The 21,006-nt window shown below is 43.0% G+C and overlaps 11 protein-coding genes across 11 annotated transcripts; 7 read left to right on the top strand and 4 right to left on the bottom strand.

Moving 5' to 3' along the window:
• Positions 1-201: 201 nt before the first annotated feature.
• On the top strand, positions 202-1,776 carry PAS_chr2-1_0197 (D-Arabinono-1,4-lactone oxidase, catalyzes the final step in biosynthesis of D-erythroascorbic acid; the record flags this gene model as incomplete). The annotated part of the gene is made up of 1 exon (XM_002491040.1): positions 202-1,776. The coding sequence occupies one exon, from the start codon at positions 202-204 to the stop codon at positions 1,774-1,776; it is 1,575 nt and encodes a 524-aa protein (XP_002491085.1).
• A 715-nt stretch (positions 1,777-2,491) lies between these two features.
• PAS_chr2-1_0198 (Fe(II)-dependent sulfonate/alpha-ketoglutarate dioxygenase, involved in sulfonate catabolism for use) lies at positions 2,492-3,753 on the top strand (the record flags this gene model as incomplete). Its single annotated transcript, XM_002491041.1, has 2 exons — positions 2,492-3,220; positions 3,292-3,753. 2 exons carry the CDS (start codon positions 2,492-2,494, stop codon positions 3,751-3,753), a joined length of 1,191 nt encoding a protein of 396 aa, XP_002491086.1.
• Positions 3,754-4,852: 1,099 nt separating this feature from the next.
• On the top strand, positions 4,853-5,770 carry PAS_chr2-1_0199 (Essential protein required for maturation of Gas1p and Pho8p, proposed to be involved in protein tra; the record flags this gene model as incomplete). Its single annotated transcript, XM_002491042.1, has 1 exon — positions 4,853-5,770. One exon carries the CDS (start codon positions 4,853-4,855, stop codon positions 5,768-5,770), a length of 918 nt encoding a protein of 305 aa, XP_002491087.1.
• Positions 5,771-5,959: 189 nt separating this feature from the next.
• On the top strand, positions 5,960-8,020 carry PAS_chr2-1_0200 (F-box receptor protein, subunit of the Skp1-Cdc53-F-box receptor (SCF) E3 ubiquitin ligase complex; the record flags this gene model as incomplete). Its single annotated transcript, XM_002491043.1, has 1 exon — positions 5,960-8,020. One exon carries the CDS (start codon positions 5,960-5,962, stop codon positions 8,018-8,020), a length of 2,061 nt encoding a protein of 686 aa, XP_002491088.1.
• Positions 8,021-8,054: 34 nt separating this feature from the next.
• PAS_chr2-1_0201 (Hypothetical protein) lies at positions 8,055-8,840 on the bottom strand (the record flags this gene model as incomplete). The annotated part of the gene is made up of 1 exon (XM_002491044.1): positions 8,055-8,840. The coding sequence occupies one exon, from the start codon at positions 8,838-8,840 to the stop codon at positions 8,055-8,057; it is 786 nt and encodes a 261-aa protein (XP_002491089.1).
• A 767-nt stretch (positions 8,841-9,607) lies between these two features.
• PAS_chr2-1_0202 (S-adenosylmethionine decarboxylase, required for the biosynthesis of spermidine and spermine) lies at positions 9,608-10,768 on the top strand (the record flags this gene model as incomplete). Its single annotated transcript, XM_002491045.1, has 1 exon — positions 9,608-10,768. One exon carries the CDS (start codon positions 9,608-9,610, stop codon positions 10,766-10,768), a length of 1,161 nt encoding a protein of 386 aa, XP_002491090.1.
• A 33-nt stretch (positions 10,769-10,801) lies between these two features.
• On the bottom strand, positions 10,802-13,096 carry PAS_chr2-1_0203 (Phosphotyrosine-specific protein phosphatase involved in the inactivation of mitogen-activated prote; the record flags this gene model as incomplete). The annotated part of the gene is made up of 1 exon (XM_002491046.1): positions 10,802-13,096. One exon carries the CDS (start codon positions 13,094-13,096, stop codon positions 10,802-10,804), a length of 2,295 nt encoding a protein of 764 aa, XP_002491091.1.
• Positions 13,097-13,875: 779 nt separating this feature from the next.
• PAS_chr2-1_0204 (RNAse) lies at positions 13,876-15,120 on the bottom strand (the record flags this gene model as incomplete). The annotated part of the gene is made up of 1 exon (XM_002491047.1): positions 13,876-15,120. The coding sequence occupies one exon, from the start codon at positions 15,118-15,120 to the stop codon at positions 13,876-13,878; it is 1,245 nt and encodes a 414-aa protein (XP_002491092.1).
• Positions 15,121-15,491: 371 nt separating this feature from the next.
• PAS_chr2-1_0205 (Subunit of the Hat1p-Hat2p histone acetyltransferase complex) lies at positions 15,492-17,017 on the top strand (the record flags this gene model as incomplete). The annotated part of the gene is made up of 2 exons (XM_002491048.1): positions 15,492-15,630; positions 15,678-17,017. The coding sequence occupies 2 exons, from the start codon at positions 15,492-15,494 to the stop codon at positions 17,015-17,017; spliced, it is 1,479 nt and encodes a 492-aa protein (XP_002491093.1).
• A 48-nt stretch (positions 17,018-17,065) lies between these two features.
• On the bottom strand, positions 17,066-18,214 carry PAS_chr2-1_0206 (Subunit of COMPASS (Set1C), a complex which methylates histone H3 on lysine 4 and is required in tel; the record flags this gene model as incomplete). The annotated part of the gene is made up of 1 exon (XM_002491049.1): positions 17,066-18,214. One exon carries the CDS (start codon positions 18,212-18,214, stop codon positions 17,066-17,068), a length of 1,149 nt encoding a protein of 382 aa, XP_002491094.1.
• Positions 18,215-18,434: 220 nt separating this feature from the next.
• On the top strand, positions 18,435-20,972 carry PAS_chr2-1_0207 (Mitochondrial GTPase related to dynamin, present in a complex containing Ugo1p and Fzo1p; the record flags this gene model as incomplete). The annotated part of the gene is made up of 1 exon (XM_002491050.1): positions 18,435-20,972. One exon carries the CDS (start codon positions 18,435-18,437, stop codon positions 20,970-20,972), a length of 2,538 nt encoding a protein of 845 aa, XP_002491095.1.
• Positions 20,973-21,006: the final 34 nt, after the last annotated feature.

The following is a 21,006-nucleotide window of genomic DNA, read 5'->3' on the forward strand; positions in this document are numbered from 1 at the left end:
TTATTCATCCCTCTTACTAGCGCATACAAGACGCGTCAGTTAAAAAGATAAGAGATTTTCCGCGAGGGAGGGGGTGTTTTTTTCTCCGGTTCCACTCCGCCTATAGTTCCCTCCCGTGTTATTATCACTGCCTTCGCGGGAAAGGGCGGTTGAAAAAAATCCTCCAAACTAGGAGAACAAAAACATATACCCCATCCAACCATGAGCTTTGTGCCCCAAGAACTGGCTGGGTTTGCAGTACCTAAGGTTGTGCATACCACCTGGGCCAAGACATTTGTATGCCATCCAGAGTTATATTTTCAGCCATCCACACTCGAGGAAATTCAGCTGCTAGTGAAAAGTGCTCTCAAACACCAAAAAACTATTATGACTGTTGGATCTGGCCATTCTCCCTCTGATATGACAATGTCCGACGAATGGCTGCTCAATTTGGACAAGTATTCAAGTATTCTGAAGGTAGACGAACATGATATGTATACCGATGTCACAGTGGAGGCGGGTATTAGAGTTTATCAGCTGAACGAACTTTTGGCTAAGAAGGGACTGGCTATCCAAAACTTGGGTTCAATTTCGGAACAATCAATGGGTGGTATCATTTCAACTGGAACCCATGGTGCCTCTCCCTTGCATGGTTTGGTTTCTCAGCAGCTCGTAGATATCACTCTGGTAAACGGCTTGGGAGAGGTTGTTAAATGTTCTCCGACGGATAAGCCAGAGCTATTCAGAGCTGCCATGCTGTCTCTGGGAAAAATCGGTATTATTGCTCAATTGACCATTAGAACTGTTCCTCGATACGCTATCAAATCGTACCAGGAGGTAATCTCGTTTAAAACCCTACTCGATATCTGGGAGACTGTCTGGACGAGTGATGAGTTTGTTCGTGTATGGTGGTTCCCATATTCCAAGAGATGTGTTTTGTGGAGAGCTTCTAAATCCGTGGAGGAGTACAAAAACCCCAGAAGCAGCTGGTATGGTACTAAATGGGGAAGATTGACCTATGAGTTTTTGCTCTGGGTATGTGTGCATGTTTACCCCAAGTTGACCCCTATAGTTGAGAGGTTTATATTCAGCAAACAATACGGAAATAAGGAAACCCTGGGACATGGAACAACGGCTGTTCAAGAGTCCGTTGAGGGTCTGAACATGGACTGCCTGTTCTCGCAATATGTCAACGAATGGGCTGCTCCTTTGAACAACGGACCGGAAATCCTGAGAAGCTTGGAACGTTCCATAGATACAGCTGCCCATAATGGAGACTTTTTCGTTCATGCTCCAATCGAAGTTCGTTGCAGTAACACCACATACAACAATGAAGTCGGGGAACCAGACGTTTCCCACAGACACATTGATACAAAAGGGCCAGTCATCGGTAACAATCTCCGCCCATACTTAGACACGACACCTGAACTTTCTTGGGTACCCAAGGACAAAATTACAAACTCACAATTAACTCTGTACATCAATGCAACCATGTACAGACCTTTCAGGACCAGTGTTCCGATCGGAAAATGGTACAGGATCTTTGAATCTAGCTTGGAAGCAGCTGGAGGCAAGCCCCATTGGGCTAAAAACTTCATCGGTTCTGAAGAATGGGCCGGTGGAGAATTGAAATCTGATGGATATAAAGACGGGGAAATGAAGGGATTTGCTGTCAAGATGCGTGATTGGTATGGAGATGACTTGGTGAAATTCAACCAAGTTAGGAGGGAGCAAGATCCTAACGGCGTGTTCTGCTCAGGGAGATCATGGGCCGTGCGTAATGGGATTATTATTTAGTGTACTGTAGGATAGAAATATTAGAGATGGAGCCGATTTGTAGGAAGGCCTTTGGGAAACGTTTGAAAGCGTGCGTATTCTAGATGTCAGGTATTTAGCATTCTGGTTCATCTTCCTGGATCATTTGGATTTCCTTCATCGTGCTCCATAATTACCCCAGAAATCAGGCAAATCAGAGGGGTAGAGGGGTAGCTCAATCGAGTGATTCGATTGAGCCTTCGATCAATCCAGACAGAAAACAGATGCCGGAGTGAAAGACCCAATCAGTGTTCATTGGCAACCATCTGTAAACCATTGTGAGAGCTGGAATAAAGATAATCCATGGAGAAGTTCCGTCTAGTTGCAATTGAGCGGTCAGTTGAAGAGGTCAGACCAATTTAAGTTTAAGTCAGACAACCAATTATGGGGTATGGGGTATGGGTATTGGGGTAACCCAGAGTGCACTAGAGCGTATCATCGAACCACTAGTTTACTAATGCTCCACCACCACAATCGGACTTTGGTAAGATTCATCTCCAGGAACAATTTATCCTCTCAGCAGAGAGTATTATCTAATCGATGCCACAGTCCACCTCTCATCTCGCAATCCGTTGACTTTTTTTGATAACGTTCGCTCTCACCACATAATCACGCATACTGATCTCCTGTAGTATAAATAGCAGGGATTACTCAGCTAAATGAACCAGAATACAATTCAACTCAACTTCAAACAATCATGTCCATTACTGCTAAACTCAGTACGGTAAATCTTAATACTGACAAGGAAGCCAAACAGGCTGCCATCAATGACAAAAAAATTAGATATGGTGGAGATGTTGTGCATTTTTCACCGGGGACCGACATTGTTCGAGAAGATGGGGTTCTAACTGTTTCCAAACAGGCTCAAGCTGAGTCTAAATATCCTCAATGGCTGCCAACCTGGGACCCCAAGCTACGTTTCGATGACGAGCCTCGTTTCAGCCACGTTGATCGTGGTTTCTTTGCCGATCCCGAGCTGAAACGATTGTTTCCTCAAGGCGGAGACCATAAGCTCAAGAATCTCACCCCTAAACTGGGAACTGAGGTTGAGGGAGTCCAACTGTCTCAATTGACCCCAGAGCAGAAGGACGATTTGGCGCTTTTCGTCGCCCAGAGAGGTGTGGTTGTCTTTAGAGACCAAGATCTGCGAGACAGACCCTTGGAAGAGATTAAAAAGTTTGGCCAATACTTTGGTCCTCTTCATATCCACCAGACATCAGGCGCTCCGGACGGATTCCCGGAATTTCACATTGTGTACAAAAGACCAGGCGCCTCAAAAGCATTGGAGAACAAGATCAGTGTGCCTGCATGGCACTCTGACACCACGTACGAGCTACAGCCACCGGGAACAACTTTTTCGGTGTTATCGAAGGTCCAGAAGCAGGTGGAGACACACTGTTTGCTAATGCAATTGAAGCTTACGAGCGTTTGTCTCCAAGCTTTAGAAAGTTTTTGGATGGCCTCCGTCTAATTCATTCTGCTCGTGCACAAGCCCAGGCGGCTTTATCCCAGGGATCTATCCAGAGAAAGAATTTCACTCCTGAGACAGTTCATCCTCTAGTCAGATACCATCCTGTTTTGGGTAAAAGATCTATTTACGCTAATAAGGTTTTTGGTACAAGAATTATTGGCCTTAAACAGGAGGAAAGTGATCTGATTCTTGACTTCATTCAATTCTTCATTGCTGCTGCTCTGGATTTGCAGGTACGTGCAAACTATAAGCCAGGCACTGTTGTTGCCTGGGATAACAGAACTGTTTACCACTCCCCTGTTTTCGACTTTGATTACGATGCACCAGTAAGACACTGTTTCCGTATTACGCCAATTGCGGAGAGACCTGTAGGATCGAAGGAGGAGTATGAATCCTGGTCGCCCAATGGGGAGGAAAAAACAGTGGAAGAATGGGAAGAGCTGTACGCAGGCGGAGTCCCAGACTTGAAAACTGTTTTGTCTAGTTGATGTTGATAACTAAGTTGAATGTGGACTGTAGCTTTTGTATAGTCGTTTTAATTAATTTGGATTGGTCTTTTGGATTTATGTGACGAATAAAGTGAACAGCTGGATCTTATTGTGCATTTAGCGACGTGATGCATAATAATGCACATACTGTGCATTTCTGTAGGGCGGTTGAAATATTGATAGATCTTGACTGAAACATCTGAGACCAGATCTGTTTAAGGTTTGAGGTATCCTTTACGGTTGGCTGGAAGGAATGCAGTTAAGAGTGCAAATAGTATTTCTCTCAGCAAAATCAATCAGTTTTTTTACGGTTGACCAGCAATGGGAGTAGAGGTGAGGGCCATTAATTCTACAATGGTTGTTAATTTTAGAGAAGTGATATCGATACCACTTGAACTAATGATAACGTAGTTGGTTTTGCCGATTTTTCATTGAGTGTGAGATATAACTGTCTCAGCAGACTGAATGCATACTGACCGAAATAAACTCGACGGCATAACTCATGAAATATCTCTAGCTGCTAATCAGTATTACCTGATACTAGGGATAAAGCTAGAATTGTCATTTCTCCTGTTGATTTTTCAGTTCATTTTACATTGTTACTCTGTCACCAAGTTTATCAAATCCGATTCTGAATCATGACGAAGAGCACATCCGTTAGAGCAAATCACAGCAAATCACAAAGCCTCTTCCACGTACTTTCCAGTTTCGTATTCCTGTCATTGACCATCAACTTGCACCTACTTGCACTCAATAGAAACCTACCCTGGTGCCTATCCTGATTCAAAGTGCATGCATATTTATACCTAACAGTTCTGCTTACGAACGGTTTCGGACGACGGCTCTCACCTACCTTCAGAAAATCCAAGCATCACACCTAATACCTTTCGGTCCCCTCATTTGATATGTTGACACACTACTTGTGTTTGCAGTACTACGCAGACGAAACATTTCACTTTGCAGTCCACGCGGTGCTAGCGAATTTCCAAGCTCGGGCCAGGGCTCGAACTAGAACTTTCTCTTCCTTCTCTCTTCTTCCACAACCTCTAGATCCCTTCTCCAACCCCTTTCTCCAACAATACCCATTCAATTGCCCATCATGGTAGAGGATAAAACAGAATTGCTCAAGACACCCCTACATGGAGTGTATATCCCCTGTGCGCTCATCGTGTTTGGGGTTGCAATCCATGACTACCACTTCATCCCCCATACCCTACTGGTTTTGGGGTTGTTTGTTGGTATTCGTCTATTAATAGCCTACAACAAACGTGCTTCAATACAAAGTGATAAATGGAATGATTTTGAGCTAATAGATAAAACTGTCGTCTCCAAAAATTCTGCTATATATCGATTCAAGCTGTACAGAGACGAGGAAATTTTGGACATACCTGTTGGCCACCATCTAGCCTGTCAAATCAATGTTGATGGTAAAAATGAAGTGAGATACTACACCCCCATTTCCTCCCAATTTGACCAAGGGTTCTTTGATATCCTGGTGAAATCTTACAAGGATGGTTCCGTTTCCAAAGCCTTTGCCTCGTTGAATCAAGGGCAAACTGTCAAGTTTAAAGGCCCCGTTGGAAGAATGTCCTACAAGAATAACATGGCTTCAGAGATAGGTATGATTGCTGGGGGGTCGGGTATCACTCCTATTCTCCAAGTTTTGAGCTACATAACTACTACTCCTGAAGATACCACTAGAATCAATTTGTTGTTCGCAAATGAGTACGAGAACGACATATTACTACGTGACGAAATTGACGAATTGGCCCGCATATACCCATTCTTTGACGTTCATTACACCCTTACTCATCCTCCTGAGAACTGGGATGGTGATGTCGGATATGTCACCAAAGAAATGATCGAAAAGTACCTCCCTCCCCCCACGAAAACCTCCAAAATTTTCATCTCTGGTCCATTAGAAATGAAGAAGCTTTGTCTGGAACTGACAGAGGAACTTGGATTTGATAAAGGAAAGTTGAACTCTGACCAAAATGACCAGGTGTTTTGTTTCTAAGGCTTCGTTTGGCTTAATCAATATTCTCTCCTTATTCACCATTTTTTTTCAGGTTGAAATTTTAGTCGCCATCCGACATCGCGCTATGTTCTAGTTTCATTTTATATAGTGCACGCCTATGTATCTAGTCATATACCTCTTATAGAACTTATTCCAATTACACTCTGGACAAGGTTTCCTGGACTGATAATGGAAGAAGAAGAGGTGAATTCTTTAGGCAATCGAATTGCAACGGCGAGTCCTTTGCCCGACAATGTGCCCGTACGGGGGCTTCCAGAACTCCCCTCTGAGGTTCTGGTCACAATCTTTAGCTTCTTAGACCCTATGACATTGGATGGCCTTTCTTTGGTTTGCAAGAGGTGGAAGATGGTTATCAACGATAACGAACTGTGGAGAGAGAATTTCATCAAGTTTTTCGGGTCTAAGCAGTTCCAGTCACTAACAAGATCTACCCAATGGAGAACTGAGTTGCTAATGAGGAAAGAGTTGGCACAGAGATGGATCAAGGGAAAAGGGATGTACCACACCTATGCTGTCAGAAACGGTGTGATAACTGATATTGCAGCGGATTTTAGGAATGATAAACTGGTTTTGTTTTCTAAAAATACTGGAGATCTCACAATAACGAGCCTTCGAAGTAATAAAGGCGAAACCCCAATCACAGGAGTGTTCCCTAATGGAACAACAAGCTGTGAACTATCCAAGAACGCCATGATATTTGGAAGATGGGACGGAAAAGTTTATCTCAAGCTGTTAAACCAGAAAAACGTGTATTTGAATGACTCCATATCCCTTAAAGAGTCGACCCACGAGGGTATAGTCACAGTGACCAAGATTAATAAAGATAGCATCGCTGGCAAACATGGCAGTGTTAGAGCATTTAGTGGTGATCATAGAGGAAGGGTGATTGGCTGGGACCTAAAAAATTACCAGAAAGTTGTTGACTGGCCGATATCTAACGCTTCGATTACTAATATCGAATCCAATTATCAAGACTGTGTGATTGTGAGAGACCAACTGGGAATAATTTACGTTATTGACCATAATCTGAAAGATTCTAAGGGACCCATGCGATCACCAAGAATTATCAAAACTGAAAAAATCGATGAGAATGCCACTTTTTCTATGCAAGTGGATTTTGGAGATGAAAACATAGTAATATCATACGAGAATAAAGTAAGGGTTTACTCGTATAGTCTGCATATGTTTGGGCATTTTAGTGAGCTTGAAGTTGCCGAAGATGATCAAGTTTATAGAACAGTCATAAGCCAGATGAACTTGCAATGTTGTAGAAAAGACGATACATTGGCAGGTCACGATGGACTTTTATGTGGGACTATTTTCAAATCAGGGAAAACGGTAATTTGGAACGTCCGCTCGTGGGAAGATCAGCAGCCAATACCTATAATACACGTTATTGTGCCGAAATTCCAGCACTATGTGTACCTGAACGAGGACTCGCCCCGCGTTGTCTCTTTGGATATCAACAGTTCTGTGATCATTTTTGGTTCTCACAATTCCTACTGCTCTTTGTACGACGCTGTGAGTGGAGAGTTCATGAGGTTCGTCTCAAGAAAATTACCTAGGAAGATCCTACTTCATGACCAGATTCTTCCCGTCACTGAAACACTGTTGGATAAAGAGGACAATTTTGCAACTAACGGGGTCATAGTAATGGGAAATATTATCCAGTATTTCCAGTTTGGAGAGCAAAAAAACTATGACAAGTTCAAAAAGAAGATGGCCCGCAACAGTCTGAAACGAGCAGGTGTTGACGACAGGAAAGTCAAGAACCGAAGGCATATTAAGGACGATGTTGAAGATTTTACGTTTCAACAGATTCAAGAGCAACAAAAGTCAGAATTGCTGGATAAGTATAATGGTGACTCATTTGAAGATGAGGAAGAAGAAATGTCAATAGCCATAGCTTTGAGTGAAAGCTTGAAGGTAAAGGAGAGAGCAGAGGGAAGCGAAGAGGAAGAAGAAGAATTGAAGAGAGCATTAGAGCTCTCCAGGTCTCAAAGTGCCATCTTGGGTGATGAAGTCGTAGGACACGAAGACCCAACGCTAAATTCAGAAGATCGTGAATTGAACTACGCACTAGATCTCTCCAAAAGAGAAACCCAAAGATCAAACATTTTCCCTGACGGTGAGGGGTCATCTTCAAGAATAGAGAGTGACCTGGACAACACATCAAATAATGACGATGAGATGGAGTTGGCTCTAAAATTGTCTTTGATAGAGCATTGAGGATAGTGTATAATTCATTTATTTCGTAGTTATATCAATGTTCAATTCTATACCGACCCTGACTCTTTCTGCTTAAGAACTCGTTTAGCTTTCCTGCGGAATGCAATAATACAATTTCTTTTGCTGATGCAACTGGTACTCCATTTATCACTATTCCAGGGACAGCTTCTTCTGGAAGGTTGGAGGTGGAACTAGAAGAGCCCTGGGGCGCTGCCAATGAGTTGATGTAGGAAGTCAGCTTCTCAACATGTGGGTGTCGATTCACTGCCACCAGAGCTGGCTGAGGGGTGATGGAATACAAGCTGATGGTCTTTTTCAACTGCTCGGATTCGTTATCGTTGGTGGTAAGAATGATCAAGGGTGAGATTTCCCCTATGGCTCGGAACTCCTTGGCAACATCAAACCGAGTTTGGTCCTCATCTTTGTTCGTCAAAGACTGGCCTGCAGTGTCTGTCGAAGTGGGAACACCGTCGTTTGTGTACGTGACGACTGGTTTGACGATCTCTGAAAGGGCTGTGTCTAGATCCTTCTGAGTAGTAAAAATGATCCTTGGGCCACGGAAAAGGTTGTAGATGATACCACAAGAGGCAAACATGATGATCACGATAAACACGTAGTCCCAAGAGTCGAATTTTCGCCTTCTTACCTTGTTTTTCGGTTTAGAGACTCTTTTCTTCTCTTTGTTTATTGGGGATAGATCATCTCCCTGCTCAGACGACGCAGCAAGTTTCTCCAGATCAGCAGCAAGCTTACTCTTAGTGTCCTCGTAGGGAGAGAAGGAGGCCTTCCTATAATGCGATGACTTCGAAGTTTCAGTCATAGTAGGAAATATTTGATGAAACCAAGTAAAGGTGGGAAGACCGGCGGACAGAGTTATTAAATAAAATTCAAATCTCTGTCTCAGTTTTGTCTCGCCTCGTTTGAGTTCTGGGGTTGGGGGGGCTCGTTCTAGACACCGATATGGACGTGCGTGCCTAGGGGCAAACGCGAGAATGTCTAAAGCACGTGCTGGATTGTTAAGCAGAGGGAGGGGGGAAGCGAAGCGCGACGGAGCGTATACTGCTGGGATGCAAGACACTAACCACAATCACGCACCGCGGGATACCCCACAAGACCAGAACGAATTCGTAAAGCAAATTCCAAAATTAATTTCAGAACAAGCACTATGTCGCGCGATAAATCCTTGATTCTTTTTTCACGTGAATAATCACGTGGTGTTTTTTGTTTTTCTCACACCTTCTCCCTGCCATACTGGGAGTTACTCAATAGGAAGTGAGAGTTTTCCAGAGGCTCAATTTTTTTTTCTCTTGAGTGAAATAAAGTTAACCTCTCTTCAGAAAACCCCTCCGGAAAAACCCTCTTTTCAACTTTACGTCCTACTACGACATCACGAGAGATCTTCCGCTACTGAAGAAATACCGTTCTGTTTTCTTATGCCCAGTGTGAAACTAACATTTTTGTACAACAGACCAGCCAAACCCAGATAACATTGTATTCGACCTTTTCCAAGAGAAACATAGCTACACAGCAAAAGAAGCCCCTTTACGACACTAAAAGAGCACAATTTTTCATTCTAATCCCGGCAATATGACATTGCACAGTGTCGCAGTCCCTGATTTCATCAACCATGAACTCTCAACCACTCTAGACTCAACCAACGCTTTCGAAGGTCCCGAAAAACTTCTGGAGATCTGGTTTGCTGGCTCTGCTGAGGAGATGGAAGATGACGGACTTAGACAGATCCCGTTGGAAGACATTGAATCGCTTCTGGAACTGGTCAACTGTGAAATCCTTTCTAAGATTAGCTCCTCCAGTTTTGATTCGTATTTGTTGAGTGAATCTTCGCTGTTCGTCTACCCCCACAAGTTGATCCTCAAGACATGTGGAACTACTACCACGTTGAACTGTTTTGACAAGTTGTTTGACCTCATGAAAACCCATCTCCAGTGGGATCTCTCGAGTAGATCTCCTTATCGTATCTTCTATTCCCGAAGATCTTTCATGTTCCCCAGTCAGCAGAAACATGTTCATCAAAGTTGGCAGAGCGAAGTTGAGTGGCTGAATAAGTACTTTGGAAAATCGTCCTCCAAAGTTTACATTGTCGGAGATCTTTCCAATGACCATTGGTACCTCTATCTGAATGGAACTGATGGAAGCCACATGCCCTCTCCTCCTTCGTCCCCCAACGATTTCAAGGGCAAAGATGAAACTTTTGAACTGTTAATGACAGAGCTTGACCCCGTGAAATGTGAAAGGTTCATGACCGACATAAGAGTTGACCAGTTCTCAGATGTCAATCTTGACATCGACGATTATGGCCATGTCATTGGAATGAAAACTTTGAAAGAGACGGGCATCGATTCCTTTTTCTCCAAGGAAAGATCAAAGCATGACGCATTTGCCTTTAAACCGTGTGGTTTCTCCTCCAACTCCATTGTTGATAAGGACTACTATTACACCATCCATATCACCCCGGAGGAGGCATTTTCCTATGCCTCGTTTGAGACTAACTATCCCAAACTGGCAGATAAGACACAGCTAATCAACCAGATTTTGTCATTCTTGAACCCAGGCAAATTTGTCATGGTATTTGTCCAAGAGGTCGATGAAGACGAAGTACTTTCAAATGATTTCATGAACTTGAAGAGGTTCAATCTGGAAGGCTACACCAAGGTGGACAATATCATTTACGATTTGAAGTTCAATTATAAGTTGATCTACTCCCAATTCGAAAAGATTAAGCAATGAATAAAGTATACAGAAGTATGTATTTTGACTGTGCTATTTGTTATGTTGATGATCTGATTCTTTGAGTTCCAAATATTTCAGTACAGCCTCGTAACATATGATATATTGACTCAAATTCTGTACCATTGATACCCTGAGTCTTCGTAGTTCGTTCACTGTCTTGTAAACAAGATCCAGATCCGACTTGTAGAAGTTCAAAATGGAATTGTGGTGATGAAATCTTTGAAGGTCTTTGGCACTTGCTGCTTTATCCTCGATATCAGCTTGTTCAGCTGTCTTATCGTAGAATAACTTCTGGCTCAATTGTGAAAACGGCGAATGTGTTGTCAAACCACATCCAGGAGAAGCCAAAACAGCATCATCTTCCAACGTTCGGTTCAATGAGTCCAAAAGCAAATCAATCGTTATAAATGTTCCAGTCCTTCCACACCCGGCTGAGCAATGGACCATTATGGTTGAATCTTTGTCCGAAGTAGTACTTAAATTTTTATCCTGCAGTAATCGGTTCTTCAAATCTATCAGTTTTAAGATAGACAATGCTGATGGTGGGATACCGAAATCAGGCCAGTCCTGAAACTCAATCTGGGTGACTGTATGAACCTTGTCTTCCTTACTGACCTGAATTGTACGGACGATAGAGGAACAGTCGTCATTTTTCTCCTCTTTCAGTAAAGTTACCGATATATTGGAGTCTTTGAAATGCTGGGTGTGGTAATACTTTGGAACGCTATTTGGAACGCCATTTTCAAGACCAGAAGATGTCAAACAAATAATCATAGGGACTTTATTGTTCAAGCAACATCTCCAGAAGTCTTGCAAGGTCGTCTCTAACGGTTCCTGCGTGGCAATATACCTCTTGGAAGAAATGAGAGGAACAGTGACATAGCTAGCGTTGAAATATTCATTGCTCTTTTCCAAATGCGAAACGGATTGCGAATGGGATAGCTTGACTCTGGAATGCTCATAAGGCCAGATATTGGAGTACCGATTCTTTATCCCGTTCTCTAGGCCTTCAGAAGGCAAAGAGTAGTCGATCTTGTCGCAAATGTTACATGATCCAGCAGGAGTGTTCAATTCGTCGTCCGAGCCATTAGTAAAATGCTTGTGGTTATGTGAAATGGCGTTTTGTTGCTGGAAATGCTGAGTTTTCTGATTGAGGGTATTGCTAATCAGGTTTCTAAGACGTCTGTTTTCAATCTTCTCAATTTTAACAAACCTCTTTTTGGCCAATTTGTAACCCCTAATTTTGTCTGTGAAAGGTAGCAACCAAACCGGCACGTCCCTTATATGCTCTGGGACTACTAATTCGCCTTGGTCTAAATCATCTTCGTTCTCACTTTGCAGGTTCGAAGCTGATTGTTTCTTCAGAAGAGATTCATCTACGATGCCGGAGAAACGGTTAGGAGGTAAAGAGAATCCAGATAAAGGGGCGGGAATAGAAGTGTGTTTTGTGGATATGCGCCCTAAACCAGCTGCGGTTGTAGTTGCTGCTGTTTCAGGCGAAACACTGGGAGATGTGAGTTGGGAGTTTTGAGATAATGGGCTTGAAGGTGATAAAAGAACTGGCGTCGTATCGATCAAGTGCAGGGGATCGAACAATTTGTAGCGATTCTGGAATTCAGAAAACCCGTTCTGCAGGATGAACAAGTTGAAATGTTTAGCAGACTCATCTGTGGCAGTTTTGGAATTTTCTTGCAGAAACTTCTTGATCGTCTCATAAAGATGGAACGAGCAACTATCCAGGCTAGAAGACTCGTCATATATTATGATGTCCAGACTTGATATCGAGCAATCAAGCAGTTTCGACTGCATGACTTCCTTGTGCTGTTGAGACATTGTAGAGATGACACTTTGCATGGTAAACGTTTTCCTTTTCAAGAGAGTCGTTGGGACACAGATGTTCAACGCACCTTTCAGTCGACTTGTCAGATAAAATGAGTAGGGACGAACGTCCAGCACGATCACCGATTCCTTCCCGTCGAAAAGATCAACCAACTCCTCGTACCCGTTAATTGGCTGAACGGCATCTTCTTCCAGTTTGAAAGTCTGAGTCAGCTTGTTCTTTGTCATCGAGGATAAGAAGGGCATCGAAGCGCTACTTCGATGCGTGCTAAGGCTGGTCTCGCTAGCTGTTTTTGGGCTGTCTGTCAGTGCTGGCTTTAGCTGTGGTGACTCTGGTTCGGTGACCTTCAACGTTGGAATCAAGGGAGCCAATAGTAGAGGCGGCGAAGCAGGAGACGGCGTCGATGTGGTCCGAGATTCCTCGTACGCATTCTCCATACTTGATGATCTTAGATTTGGATGTCCTTCAAGGCTGGCAGAGCACATGAAAAGAAGTTCGACACAGTCTGGAGTAAAGTAAATTAGGCCTTTTTTCTAAATATAACGTTGTAAGAGAAGGCTGACATGTTCTAGATTAGAAGAGACCAAACAAAGAAAATGCACTCGAGAAAATGACGTAAACGTGCATGTCGTGTTATTGTCTTACGGTCATTTATAGGGCAGAGAACGTTTCAAAGACAGAAACAGGAATGCCAGGGGGTGGGTACTAAGGTGAAATTCTCATAGTTCAAGCGTGGTCACAATAGCTCTTGTAGATCTCTATAATTGCTATTGATTGGTAGATAAAGGAACTTTTTGGTTTTCTCCGGAGGGTTTTAAAGAAGGCGTTTGCTGCTGACGTGGTCCGCTGCACCAGTGGAAATAGCTGATGTTTCTCGAAAGGGTGGGGGGTCATCCCACTTGGCCTTTTAGTAGTAGAGACTGACTAGGGTCTGTATTGGTCACGAGATGGTCTGTCTACAGACTCCATTTCAGTCTCACCAGCATAACCGACGTATGGCTGAAGGGTCGAGCAATCTGGCATCTCCGGTCAGATTCAAATGAAAGGCTGAAATTGAAGCTGTAGAGTGACTAGCTTGGCAAAATCTGGACTGAAAAATATTTTCAGGCTTAAATGGCTCTTTCTCGGCTTCATATGAATGCAAAATTGTAGCTGCTTTTGACTCTCTCGGTCCTGGGCCCACCCTGGAAGACGGACCCTTTCTGCCTGCAAAGTAGAATTGACTGAAAAGATGCATTGCTCTGAAGACGCGGTGAATGAACAATCATTCCTCTAGAATGAGCTTGAACACAATACTTCCTTTCCTGCCAGAAAAGATTGGGATCTGCTCAAACCTGGAAGGCTCATTGAAAGCACTCCATACATGGACACCACCATAATTGATTTGGTTCTTGCTCTTGTCAAATTCAAACTGAATTGGCTGTTGTCCACGGTGACATATCAGTTCTCCATCTACAGTAACACCACAGAATCCCTTGGAGGACTTCAAGTTGTAGCCCCCAAACGGCGCCTTGAAAAGCTGGAACGTAGCACACGTTCCGCTGGTATACCACTTTCCGGTGGAAATGAGACATCCTGACTGACCTGACAATTTCAAATAGCCATGTTTGTATACACCATCCGTAGGACGAGGCAGGTTTGGCTGCGTATGAGTTGGAGCCGGAGGTTTGAAATCTTTAGGCAAATACTTGATACCATGCTCGGGGCATCTTGATTCTGCCAATGCGGGAATTGGATATAAATCAGGTAGACTGTTATTGTACATCCTGACAGATCCTTTTAAATGGTGGAAATACCATACTTCGTCCAAAGCGCCGTACTTGTTGCATGAGATACGGACAGGTTGGCCAAACTGAGCAGTTAAAGTGTCCTCGATTTGTTGTCTTGAATAAGTCTGAGCAGTACTGGGGACAATTCCATTGTTCGCCAGCCAGTCATAAGTTGGAACGGTTTCGAAAACGGCAACCGTAGTCCTGAAAAAGTCTACCACATTAACATGCTTTTCATACTGGTCATAACACTTACTTTGGATTGTCGTCATACAAGTAGCATGCTTGTTGAACTCATGAATCCACAGTTGTTCATCATTGTGATTGTTATTCTTCCAAACTTGCTTCATTTTCTCAAGCAGCTCTTCTTCACCAAAGGAACGGAGAATGCCGGACACTTCTGTAATTGTATCTGAGTTGCTACAGAACTGATCATAGCTCCCGTCACAGTTATCTGGCCACAATCCGTGAAGCGTGAAGAGCTTGTCGGGTCCAATTGCAGGGTAGTAATTCCAGAATTGGGTCAACACCAGAACTCCCCCAGGATGTTCGAAGCAGCACGTATCTTTGACCTCTGTCTTATTCGAGCAAGTCAATGGGACGTCAATTGGGCAATAATCGGTACTCAGAGGAAACTGGTTGGGCAATTGGGGTACCTCGATGGGATTTGGGGTGTGATCTAGCACACCTTGAAGCAATTCAGATATCATTTGATAAGCAGAGTGAAATTTGAAGAGCATCACTCCAGTTTAAATACTCCGCGACTGGCTGGCTATCTTATCTAAGATACCAAAACCTCGTGGGTCAACAAACGGGACCAAACGGGACCAAACGGTCAGTCACGGTTTGGAAAGGAAATCGACATTTTTGGTGTAGTTGATCATGTGGTGGAGAAGGGGATTCAAAGGAGAGAAGCCTTTGTCTCCGAAGCAGGTTGAGCGCTCAGCGTGTTCCACTATTAACGCGTCTTTTGTCTAGAGCCCACAGTATTTGGGTGAAAACTAACCTTAACTGCAATAATTGTACCATCGGTGATTAGAATTAACTGCAGTAAAACAGCTAACATCCTTGCAAACCTAGCATCCTCTCTGCATTGTAAGACACAACTTTTATGTGCAAGCTTGACCTTCAATCTTTCGATGTCAGATGTCTGTTAGACATCTTCTCGATTAACTCAAGTTTCGTTTCCATCCATCCCCATTCACCCATCATGAGTGCCACAGAGATAACGCAGCAAGAGGAAGCCAAAAGTACGTTGCCACTCTTCCTGTTCTCTTAACCCTTCACTAACCTTTAGTCACCTTTGAAATACATGAAAAATACAGACAGCAGGAGAAAATTATCAACGAGGAGTTCAAGATATGGAAAAAGTCCGTCCCCCTGCTGTACAACTTCATATACACATCCGTGACGCAGTGGCCTAATCTTTCGGCTGACTGGCTGACGTCCGTGAAACAAAACGATCAGTCGTTCACGGTTCAGTTTGTAGTAGGTTCCAACAGCTCGAGTGACGAGGATTACCTTGCACTGTACCAGATAGACCTACCGCTGTCAGTGACAACAACATCTGCTGAACAGACCGTAGACGAAGAAGACATTAAAAAAGCTATAGAGCAAGATAGCAAATCAAACAAGTTTCAACTTGTCCATAAATGGCCTCATCCGGGTGAAATCAATAAACTAGCTTTCAACAGTGATAATCTAGTAGCTACAGTGACCAAAACTGGGTCCATTTTGGTGTTCGATATCAATAACGTATCCTCCAGCAAACCAAAGTTCACTTTGAATTTCCACAAACAAGAAGGGTTTGCCTTGCAATGGAACCCTTCGAATAACCAACAATTGGTGACCGGGGCCAACGATGGTAAGATTGCAGTTTGGGATCTCTCAAAAAATACAACCGCCCCAGTCCAGGAGTTCTCCCCTCATTCGTCCTCAGTGAATGAAGTCTCTTGGAATAGCGAGTACAATTTTCTCATCGGATCTGCCAGTGATGATCGTTCATTCCAAATACATGACTTGAGGTCAGGGGAGACAATTATCAAAGTCGACGACGCGCACAATGGAGACGTCAACGCTATTAAATTCCATCCAGTCCTAGGTGACTTACTAGTCACTGCAGGGCAAGATACTTTGGTCAAAGTTTGGTCCCTTTCTAAACTGCTGTCTCCCGCCGATGAGCCTTCGAAGAATGACGAGTCGACGAATGATGAGATCCAAGAAGAAAGAGACCAAGCTATCCGCTACTTACATGGACATTTCAATTCTGTTACCCAGGTTGACTTCAATCCTGAAAACCCAAACTACCTCTTATCGTCGTCTTGCCTGGATAAACGAGTAATGGTCTGGAACTTGGCAAATTTAGATGAAGATTTTGAAGAGGACGAAGCAGAAAAAAACCCAGAATATAACGACCCTGCTTTGATCTTCATACATGGTGGGCACACCTCATCTCTCAGCGAAGCCCGCTGGCATCCAACTCTACACGACGTGATTCTCAGTTGTGGAGAAGACAACTTACTAGAAGTCTGGCAACCATTATTGCCCCGAGAGGAAGATTCCTCTGAAGAAGACGAAAAAATCGATGAGAATGAGCAAGATGAAGTAACCGAAGATAAGGAAATGAAAGACGTTTAGCTTAATACATGCTCTCTTATTATTGTTCTGATATATGCTATGAAACTATTAATTTGACGCAACTTTTGCTTCAAGATTGCTCCACCGTTCAATATTATAGTCTGTCATTAATGTTTGCCTCTCATCTTGCAACCTCTTCTTTTTTTCCTCTAATAGCTGTGTTTGTAGGTAGTAGTCATCAGCTAGGATATTGAGCCAACTATGGTGTTTATTGCATTTCCTCTTATCCTTCAAGCAAAACCTTGCCAGCCAGTTTTCCGGACCAACAGAGTCCACCATGTCATCATCATCTGGATATATTTCTCGGTACAACTTTTTAAAATCCTCTGGGTCTATAGCATTCTTGCCCAAATATGGTGATATCTTTGCTTTAAATTGATCCATGTCTGTAGCTCTGTCAAGATCCAGAATTACTCTGTTGAATCCACAAATATCAGACTTTTTGGAATTTTTTGACTTCGACTTGCTTGACTTTGTCCTTGGACCTGGTATATAATCAGGAATTGTAATTATGTTGATGTTTTCATTCAGTAGTTTCAAAAACTCCTTTAAAGCTAGGACAAGACGAAGCCTGCTATCCAAACGTTCTAACTCAGTCGTCACTTGTTGTATCTGCTTATCCCAAGCAGCTACTTTTTCAGTCAGATGTGGGCTCAATTTAGCATCTGGATAGAAATCGGAGTAGATAGGAAGTTCTTCGCCCAGTTTTGCCAGCGCCTTGCAGTCATCAACCTCACGAAGAATTGAGGAGACCTCTTTCAATTTCAGTAACCGCTGACCATTCAAATCTTCTTGCTTCAAAACCTTGTCCAGCAATGCTTGTTTCATGTACATTAAACCGTGTTCCTCACTACAATACTTACTTTTCTTCTCCTCACTCAACTCAATTGGATTGAAGCATCCCTCCAATTTGCACTTTCTCTTCCACAAAGTCTTGCCCTTGTTAAACAAACGATCGCAAAACACACAATAGAAGTTTGCCACCAGTTTCTCATACTTTGGGTCCAGTTTCATGCATCGGAAATGGAACCATTCGTCGCATCCATCACATGCCACCATGAGTTGACCCTCATCATCCGGTTTTCTACAAATACAGAACACCTCCTCTGAGTTGAGGTTGTATTTTGGGGCCTTTTCGAACTCCTGGAACTTCTTCTGCAGCCTCTTCAGCTCTTCCTTGGAGAGTTCTTCCGTCATGTCGGTGATTATTATGGGGAAAACAGAGCGATTTTTGAATGCTAAGTGATTATCCCGAAAAAATCGATTTTATTCCATTTTAGGTAAAAAGGGGCTGTTGCAACTGAAGTTGTGCCAACAGAAACTAGCATGATTTTGTAGTCTTGAGTACACCCACATAGACAACTATCGACGCTTTCCTTTAGGTCGACAGTTTTCGTTGGACAATTCATCGTAGAATATGCTTCCAAGATCACGTCATATGGTGCCCATGATGAGGCGCACATTTGGCGTGAGATTGATTCAACATCAGATACCCAAAAAACAAATACAGTTTGGCCTTATCAAGACGAGGCCTTTCTCCATCTATTCCTTTGGCAAGTTTGCTGGAAGGGTGGTCAAAGCTCCAGCTGCAGTTGGCGGTGGTCTTGCTGCTGCAGGATCGTATGTAGCTTACAAAGTGGAGCAAGCTTCCAGTTATACTAAAGATCAGGTGGACAGAGCAAAGGATTTGGCCGGAGGTCTGTACGACAACATTTCTGGGTTCTTTGGCAAATTCGGTGGCAACGGTTCTGAAGGAGTTCCGCCTGATGGAAACGGATCTAATGCGGCAGCACTAGGTGGTACAGCTGCTGCTGTTGGATTTAAATCCGACGATGATGAGGATGAAGAAACGTTATACTTGGACGAAGATGAAGATGAGGAAGAGGAGGAAGAGGATAGCGAGACAATGGATGATGAGATGCTTAACCTCACAAGACAAATGATTGAGATCAGAAGCATTTTACAAAGTATTGACCCTAATGACAACACTTTGAAACTTCCCTCTATTGTGGTCATTGGTTCACAATCCAGTGGTAAGTCATCTGTGCTAGAAGCTGTCGTCGGACGAGAGTTCCTTCCAAAAGGCTCCAACATGGTAACCAGAAGACCAATAGAACTTACTTTGGTAAATTCTCCGGACTTGGCGGCTGAAGTCGCAGAGTTTCCAGCCTTGAGAATGAACAACTTAACAGACTTTGAACAGGTTCAAAAAATATTATATGATCTGAATCTTGCTGTTCCAATAACTGAGGCAATTTCAAATGACCCAATTCAGCTAACAATCAGATCCCCTAGGGTGCCTGATCTATCATTGGTAGACCTTCCTGGTTATATCCAAGTCGAAGCAGCTGACCAGCCTACAGAGTTGAAACGTAAGATCAGACAACTTTGCGATAAATACTTGGAAGAACCCAATATCATACTTGCAATTAGTGCTGCTGATGTCGATCTTGCAAACTCCACAGCATTGAGAGCGTCAAGACAAATGGACCCTAAGGGTGAAAGGACTATTGGAGTGGTGACAAAGTTGGACTTGGTCGATGGGGCAGAGGCAAGAGGTATATTGACCAACAGAAAGTATCCATTAAAAATGGGATATGTTGGTGTTGTTACGAAGGTTCCCCAGACCTCTATTTTTAAAAAGAAAACGGGTTACCAGGCCTTCATCGCTCAACAAAATTTTGAGAGTACCTTCCTCAAAGACAATAAAGATGAGTTTGCAGGAACTTCAGTGGGAACTAGGACTTTGAAGAAACGATTGATGAGAGTGTTGGAACGTTCAATGGCTCTATCGTTAAAACCGACATACGATAGAGTTCAGCAAGAGCTGGAAGAAGCAAGTTACAAGTTTAAAGTGGAGTTCAATGATAGAAGCCTTACCCCGGAAACCTACATTGCAAGTTCAATAGATACCTTGAAAGGTGCAGTAAAGGAGTTCAGCGAGAGATTTGGAAGAAACGAAATAAAATCTGTGCTCAAGAATGAATTGGACCAGAAGGTGCTTGATTTATTAGCATCCAAATACTGGAATAAACCACATGACCAGTCTAGGGAAATTGATTTGGATCTACGAGACATTGTTAACGCTTCACCTACAGATGTTTATTGGCACAGAAAGTTGGATCTCACCACTAACAGTTTAACCAAGCTGGGAGTTGGTAGGTTATCTACCACATTGCTAACCAATGCACTGTTAACAGAGATTGATAACATGATAGACAATACCACATTGCGCACACATCCCATGATTAAACAAGTGGTGCGTGATGCAGCTGAAGAAGTGCTCAACTCACGTTATTATTCCACTGCAGACCAAGTTGAGAATTGTATCAAGCCTTTCAAGTTTGAAATTGAGCTGGAGAATTCTGAATGGAAACAAAGCAGGGACCACATTATAAGATTATTGAATGAAGAGCTTAGATCGTGTGATCAATATCTTCAACTTTTGAAAAAGAACATAGGAAGCAGGAAATTGACACAAATCATGACGTATTTGGAAAATAAGGATAACAGTATAGGAGAAACGATTGAGAGGGAGAACATTGGTTTCAGTCCGGGTATTCTTTCAAGAGGCCGTGATGCTTTATTTTTGAAAGATAGGGCGTCGCTGTTGCAATTCCGGATATCTTGTTTGAAATCGTCCCAATGCAAGATCAAAGAGAATAAATATAAATGTCCCGAGATATTTCTGGCAGCAGTTGCCGACAAGCTTACGCAAACAGCAGTCTTGTTTTTGAACGTGGAGCTGTTGAGTGATTTCTATTACAATTTTCCACGTGCGTTGGATGCTAAGCTGTCTAATGGGTTGACACAGGAACAAATTGAGGCGTTTGCCAAAGAAGATCCCAAAGTCAAGAGACACATTGAACTTCAGCAACGAAAGGAATTATTGGAATTGGCAACTTCCAAGATTGAGGATGTTATGACCTTACAGAAACATAGGACAAAACATTGATGGCACTTCACTTCACTCGCAACAACTATTGTAT

Source organism: Komagataella phaffii, chromosome 2 (genome assembly GCF_000027005.1).
Source record: "Komagataella phaffii GS115 chromosome 2, complete sequence".
NCBI lineage: Eukaryota > Fungi > Ascomycota > Pichiomycetes > Pichiales > Pichiaceae > Komagataella > Komagataella phaffii.